This window comes from Balearica regulorum, chromosome 5 (assembly GCF_011004875.1).
Source record: "Balearica regulorum gibbericeps isolate bBalReg1 chromosome 5, bBalReg1.pri, whole genome shotgun sequence".
Classification (NCBI taxonomy): Eukaryota; Metazoa; Chordata; class Aves; order Gruiformes; family Gruidae; genus Balearica; species Balearica regulorum.
In genome coordinates this window covers 44,333,306-44,341,138 of record NC_046188.1, presented here as the reverse complement: position 1 = coordinate 44,341,138, position 7,833 = coordinate 44,333,306, and the positions used below count along the sequence as shown (strand labels likewise).

General features: G+C 37.5%; 1 protein-coding gene across 2 annotated transcripts in view; it reads left to right on the top strand.

Moving 5' to 3' along the window:
• Window positions 1-2,929: 2,929 nt before the first annotated feature.
• The window catches only part of MYBPC3 (myosin binding protein C3), a 68,408-nt gene continuing 63,504 nt past the window's right edge, over window positions 2,930-7,833 (top strand). For both annotated transcript variants that reach the window (XM_075754627.1, XM_075754626.1), the window contains exon 1: window positions 2,930-3,124. In XM_075754627.1, the coding sequence (XP_075610742.1) occupies window positions 3,100-3,124 (25 nt within the window). In that variant the 5' untranslated portion in view covers window positions 2,930-3,099. The remainder of the gene's footprint in view (window positions 3,125-7,833) is intronic.

The following is a 7,833-nucleotide window of genomic DNA, read 5'->3' as shown; positions in this document are numbered from 1 at the left end:
AAACTTCTTTCAAATTCTCTAGGAAATAATGGATCATAGACAGTTACTGGGATACTACCCTCAAATAATACACCCTTAGAATTCAATCTAATGAATCACTGTACCTCCTTTGAATGGCAACACGGTTTAGATCATCCCATAAATTTCCAGACAAACACACAAACGCAATTATTCTGCAAGACATGCGCCTGCAGGATGAACTCCCTGTTTTCCCTGGAGGGAGCAGGACCCTTCCATTGCCACCAAAGTGATGGAAGTGACCTCTTACAGACACACCAACATCAGACACATGCCTGACAATTTTACAGACAAATACTTGACAATGAGATAGCAGAAAAAAAAGGAAAATGTTTCCATATGTAACATTGCGTTTAAAAGTGTTCTAATGTAGATTTACACAGCTGTGGTTTTTTTGTACTAAAAAATTGGAGGTGTTGTGTCAAAAGTATAGAAAACAACCAACATTCAGACACTGAATGGCAATTTCTGTTCTCCCAGACCAAGAGGATATTAAAACAGATTGGAAAATCCAGAATCAATAATAGAATTCCTATTTTTACAATGTGTATTTCAACAGTGGAATCACCACTGTTGGAAAGTATTGAGTCCAAGGACTTAATGTCATTTTAGAGAGAAATTATTATTTAGGTGAATCAATAATATTGAGAGTTCCAAGAACCTAGAAGAAATATTTAAGATGTACTTAAGCCAATATCTGTTAGCATTCAGAATGAGTTCTGTGTTGGATATGCATTATCCCATATTTAATTATTCCAAGGTTCTCAGTTCTTGCTTTGAAACACCTCCTACTGGACACTTGCAGAGACCAAATACAGGCTTGGAGAATATGATAAGTACTGTAAATGCCTACATTTTAAAGAGTTTGTATATAAGTATGTATTTCCTTTAAACCTATACAAATGGGTTTATTTCCACTTACACTATTTGACTTAATGGTAATAAAGGCCTGTGGTGCAAATTGTAAAAAAACCTTCAGAACTGAACAATCTTTTGAATCTAAACCTAACATGACATGTCAGCATACTATATATTTTATCAAATCAAGAGCCTCAGAACATAGCATATAGGCTTGCAGTAAAAATAGTTATTTGCTAATAGGCGAGGGACAAAGGATTAAGTAGCAAAACTAACCTCTCTGGGCTAAAAGATTCCTGAGGAAGATTAGCGTATTCTGATGGCAATTATGAGAGGTTCATGTTTTAAATACTGCAGAAGTGACTTCTAGTCAGCTAATTTTCCTTGTAAGCATTATTTCAAGGACACATACGTGAGAGGCAACTACATCACGAAGAAGCGTGGCTCTGATTGCAGTTCACCTCTGGATAATCATAGATTATTTTTTTTTCTTTCTCCCTATCAATCCATGGCCTCCATTGCGTAAGATTGCGGGGGGACAATTCTCTTCCCAGAAGGGATCTGGATGCTGCTGCAATGGTGTGTTGGGGATCAGCTCTGGAGAGAAGAGGGAGTTCATGGCAGCTCTCTAATAGGGAGAAATACTTAAGAAAGGAATAATGATCTCTGCTATCCAAGCGACAGATTTTTCATACGGTGGGACCCAAGCCCTTTGAAAGAGTTCAAGCCAAAGCTGAGATTTCCTGACTCCCGGTGAAATGCCTCAGGCACAGGACAGGAGGTCAAAAACGTATCATGCTAACTTGTGCTCCACCAGAAACAGAGGCAACGGAAAATGTACATAGGTCACATCCTGCCCATCTTCCTCACTCATATGTGAAAAATTCTTTCAGGGGAAGGGGAGGAAGTATTTGGCCCAAAATCAGGAGAGGTAGCAGCAGACATTCTTGCATGTTCACATTTGTCCTATCAGTCTCCCCGGAGAGTCAGATGTGAAAGACAGACACAAAGCACCGTGACTGATGGGCTGCCTGCACACTCGCCTATTCTGAGCTCCCTGCCAAAAGCAGAAATCCTTTAGACTGAGGTTTTTACAGGCTAGTAAAACTGGAAAAAATGAAAATCACATTTTTTAACAAATTCTTTTGTCAATACTAGTGGTAGCTAAAATGTGCTAAATGCTTGGCCTACAGAGTTTCTCTGATAAAGATCACAACTCAAAATGAGACAGACAAAAGTGACAGAAAATGGATATACCACCAAGTCAATGAAGGGTGATTGTCCACAGTCACTATTTTGACATATGCTAAAGACATGAATAAATAAGAAGCAATGACTGGAGCATGAAATGGCAATACCAGAGGAATTTTCTAATGAGATTTCCCCCAGATCTTTTCCGTATAATTAAGCAATATTAAAAGTTCTAGAGGTATCTAATAGAACCTTGAAATAATTTTTAAAAATGGTACTTAAAAGGAAAAAAGAAAAAAAAAAAAGATTTGCTAGTTTTCAAGACAGGTATGCTGCAGATCAAGTGGGTGGATGTCAGGAGGGAGGACTGCGACTATTTAAGTAGCGTCATGCTTTCTGGTTGTGACTGTAAATGTCAGTAATGTATAAGTGTCTCAGAAGAAGAAAGTTCTTTCCTGAAGGTTCACAATTAGTTCTACAAACACAGTCTTTGGCAGAAGAGAAAAAAAAATGGGGAGATTGTTCAGTTCTGACCCAATTATAACAATAACAAAGACTGAAATAGGTAGCAAGAATGCAAGCAGATACATAGTTAGAGTAAGAACAGAACCAGCATGCAGGAGATGTAACTGTCAGATCTAGTTTGCTGAACGCGCTATAAACATGGCAGCATAGGAATTCTTAATGCAATACATACGTGAAGCTGGAAAATGTACTGTACGCATGCGCAACATCAGATTGTAGTCTGGTTTGTACCAACAGATCAGTGGTAGCCAGTCTTGGGTGGTTTGAGCTCTCTGGCTTCTGGAACTTGGCTATATTTATCCCGGCTGATGTAGCCTGTCAAGTGTGTCCTGCTGTCGATAAGGTGCCGTAGTTGACAACAGTGGGGGATCAAGGGGGAGGAGCAGGATGGGGGCTTCCACCGAGTGTTTCTTTAGGGGGTCTCAGAAGCCCTGCAGTCTCATTCCTGTTTAGCTCGGACCCTGCTTTTTAGATACAACTGGGAGCTTCATCAGAAACAAAGTGAAGATGCCAGAGCCTGCAAAGAAAACAGGTAAGGATCATAACTGCAGGCAAAACCTAACAACAGCTTGACAGAGAAAAATGTGAGTAGCTTTTGTACGCTAGAGAAATGAGATGCCTCAGTGGGGAAAAAAATAGAGAGGAAAAAGAGACAATATTTGATGAAGTTATAAGAGATGTTAAGAGAGATGTTGCAGAGAAATCGGTAACTAGTTTGGCAACCCTCAGCCACAGAATTTTTTCAAGAGACTTTGGATGAGGAAAGAATAGAGATGAAATGCATTTAATTCTCAGATTCTTTTCATTTCTCATTTCCCTTCCCAGTCACCTTTAGGACTCTGAAAAAAAGCTTGTAGTCTCTCCCTTGGGCAGTTAGGCAGTATAAACCTCTCCTGCAGTATAAACCTCTCCTGCTTTTGTTTTGGTTTTTACCCTGATAATTTCAAGGAAGCGTTATTGGCAAACTTTGATGGCATTTGTTATTAGTGAAATCTTTGTAAAAATGAAAGCAAATGGCACCTGGTTCAAAGCTTATTCTTTCTAGTTCTTCCAGTCAGTGAAAGTAGAATTCTAGAAAAAAAAAAAAAAAAGACATTGTACTGTAAAGCATATATGTACATTTCTTTTAACTCACCCTCCTCCATTTTTTCCCCTTGAGCCAAAAGATAAGCAGCCATTTTCAGAAAGCCAAGATCACAGACCCCAGTGCAAATCCTGCCCCACTAGAAGAACATGAGGAAAAGATTTCAGATTTAGGAAAGTTACAATTTAAAATTGAGAAGAATTTAAAATTGAAAAGAAGGGGAGGCCTAGGATGGGGTGTAAGGTGCAATTTATCTGGTTGTCTGAGAAAGAGGAAGAGAGCCTGGGAAGCAGAGGTAGGGAGAGTTTAGCTTCAGAATACCTGTGTGTGGGTAGAGGAAGATGTCTCAGGAGCATTTTGTGTCCACAATTAAGTTTGGAAAAGAAGTTGTCAAAAGCTGAAGTGATGATTGTTTGAAGAATTTGCACATATCCAACACCCAGGAGAAAATTGTGCTAAATCTGGGATTCTTCATTTTTAGAGCTCTCACTTCCCTGATGCCAGTGCATACCCCAAATCACTGCTACCTGAATGTACAGTACAAGGTGCATGTTTTTTTAATAACGTGCTGTTGGCAGAGTTAGTCAATAATAGCTGTTGATACTTATTAATGTAGGCCTTTGTGCTTTGCAAAGGACTGAATTGGCATCAGTCTCCTGGTAGGCTGGTCAATGGGAAAATCTCCTGTGGTCACCACAACAGAAGAAGAACTTGTAAGAACTTTCATTTTGGCCAAAATATTTGGAATCAGCCACTGCCAGAGGCAGAGCACAAATCCAGCCCATATCTCACATGAAGAACTGCATGATTAACTCCAACGATTTCTTTATGTTCCCTCTATAGGATAACTCTAAAGCAACAGTGGTGTCACCAATCCTTCAATTTTATCACAACTATAACATCATTTGATGTTCTTAAAGCTGCAATTTCTGAAATCAGATGGAAGTAGAATCATATATAAAAAAGAAGGAAATACCAGACCTTGTAATTGTAGAGAAAACCTTGAAAATATAACCTGTAAAGGTTCAGCAATCAAAAATAAGACATTCATAATCACATTCTATTTTTAAAGTCACATGATTTCTGAGATTTATTGAAATGCCTAATGCTTGTGATGATTGACAATGCTGGCAAAAAGAAATATGACAGGGTAGGCAAAACTTGGCAGTGTGATTTCCTAGGCATTGTGACTTTTGATTTCTAATGTTTTAACTGCCTTTAAATTAACATTTTCAGTGTCTGTGGATGAGAAGCAGCTGCTCTGTTTGTGAAGATGCCCACCTTTGCTAGCTAATGGTGGAGAGAAATTCTATTCCATCTTATTTCTGCAGAGAAATCTAACAGGTGTCTAACATCACTAGTCCTACAGAATTCTTATGAACAAAGCAGCCCAAACACAGTGATTATCACAGCAGGGGGAGGAATAGCTCTTATTACCCACTCTGACCGAGGCAGAACCAGTCACATGTCCCATAACTTCTGGAGGGGATCTTCTCATTCTCCCAAGAGACATTAATCCCTTTGGTTTTCTATTTCATGTTGTTTATATAGTTCAAGCCATTTCAAGATGGGATAATGTTGAGCATAATCTCAGAAGGGCTGAATAATCACCTAGCAATTCATACTTGGGCAAATCATGATTTCTGCCTTTCACATACCCTATAGTGAGAATACTGAAGAACCCTAAGAGATCTTTAGTCTCTGTTACTGAAATTTGGGCATCTGGTGCTTAGGTAAAGGATAATGCTTCATGCCAGAGAATGATCAGAGATATTCTCCCTATATCTGCTGTTTTAACAAACCTTTTAATATGTTAAAAAAAAAAATAGCAAAAGAACAACAACAAACCACAAAACCTAAAACAGTGAAGTAGATTTTCCAGCAGACGTTCTTTTACTTCAAACTGTCCAATTAAAACACTTCAGGATAAGACACTGCCCTATTTGTTTACAGAATACCAAAAGAACTGACGTAGCTCTCCAGAAAATCTAAGAGCAGCAGGATTTAGCAGACCTGTAGCAATTTAGCGTCAGAGCAAACAATCAAACATTGAAAAGCATCAATTTTTGCAGGGTTCTGTAGCAGAAATGTTATGGTCTTCTCCCTTTGATTTAAACATTTCATAGTTAATCTCTGTTCAAAGGTTTGCTTTTTGGAAAGTTTTGATTGTTTTTGGGTTTTTTTTTTGGTTGTGAAAATTCAGGAAGGATATTAAGAGTTGACCTTTTAAACACTGAATTTAGTAGATAAATGGGGCTTAATGGGAAATATGTGCATTACTATATCTGGAAGAGGAGAAGTCTGATACCACTCATCTCTGAAAATCAGTCCATTTTTATTCACATATTTTATACACTGAGGAGTCTAGATTTTGCAGTGCAGATTAGGGAATTTTATCAAAGGTTTATAATTAACCTGGCTTGTAATTTCACAGAGGCTTTTGGCATTAATAATAATAATAGTCAATGCTGCGTAATGAAGACTGTACTGTAGAATTTTAGTTTTAATATGAGCTCATTGTTTTACATTTGCAAGCACCAAGAACAGTAAAGTACTGCTCCACAATCATGAACTTCTGTGCACTACAGTAATGCAAAAATAAATAATAATAATAATAATTCATAATTATCTATTTTCCTCTTTAGTAAGTTAAGATTCAAAGCAAGCTGAACATTATAAACACCAATTTACAGAAAGTATGATGGATGCATAAAAAGAGAGAGAGGTGACTCTGCTTGGTGAAACTATTCCTCGCCTGTTGCTCATGTTACAGGAATTTACAATCTCAGCTGCTGAAGTAGGCAAGGAATGATAAGATTGAGTAGTTCAATAGCTTTTGGATCACGGAATGATTAAGCTTGTAATTGCAAGAAGCCACTTAGGTCCTGACTGAGGAATGTGCAGCATCTTTATTTAGTTCCTCAGCAAGGAATTTACAAGCTCCGTTACTGAAGGCTGCTTCTCCACACTTTGGCTTTTAACTCAATGGGAAAGCAAGTGGTATGAAAGGAAAACTCAATGCCAAGTGGAAGTACTAACACAAAGATAATTGTTCAACATCAAGCCTTAACAAATTAAGGAATTCCAAAAGCTAATACTACTTTTGTAATATTAATTAAAGACATTGGCCAGATACATATTGTAATATCAAATACACAGAATGTGCAGTAAGATATCTTAGCTTTGTGGGAGAAAACCTGTGACTCTATTTTTTCTAAATACACTCACCACAGATTTCTGCTGGAGTTTGTAGCATGTGCGTTCAACCAGTTACATTAGATTCTCCTAAAACATTGATACTCTTAACAGTTTTTATTTCAGAAAGGCAGAAATATCATTTGAAAGCCTTATCTAACACACATTCTCCTTAAGCATTTATCTCCCTCTTCTCCTTGTACATATCACAGATAATGAATGATGAAGAGCTGAAGTCAGAGCCACCTCTCTGAAAAGCAGGATGAAATTCAAACAAAACAAACAAACAAACAAACAAACAAAAAACGCAACAAGAGAATACCTTTCTGCTATCACTCTATCTAGTTAAAATCACTCTTGTGGAATCCACACTTCTTCCTCATTTTCATTTCACAGGCTTCAGACATACTTTGAAATTCAGTGATTTTTAGGAAAAGGTTTTCACCTAATGCCTGTGATTCTTGACAAGCCAAATTATTTAGAGAATGTGGCTAGGAACTGAAATTATTCCAGTTATTTAAACATTATTTTAATATATGTCTCCTCTCCTTTTTTTTCTAACAACAAACAGGAATGCCTCTTCTAGCTTCTAATACCGACTTTTACTCCTGTTAGGAATTCAACAGTACTTAGTAGCTACTTACTGACAACTTGATGCTGTACAACAGAAAAACAGCTTCTGCCTCAAAACACTTACAAAATAAAAGCCCAGTAAATAGATAGTTCAACAAGAAAGCAAAAGAAATAATAGTTAGTACAATAGATAGTGACCTGGGTGGTAGCTTAGCCATTTTGTAGCTTTTTGCATAGGAGAGTATGAAAAAGTTTTGAAGCAGAATAGTAAACTAGGTTGATGGTGGGTTTTTAGAAGGAGATTGCTTCAAAGCAGGTCAGAAAGTAAGAGAGAAAGCACAAAGTTACTAATATGAAGTTTTAATAAATGGCAGCAATAGGAAGGCAGA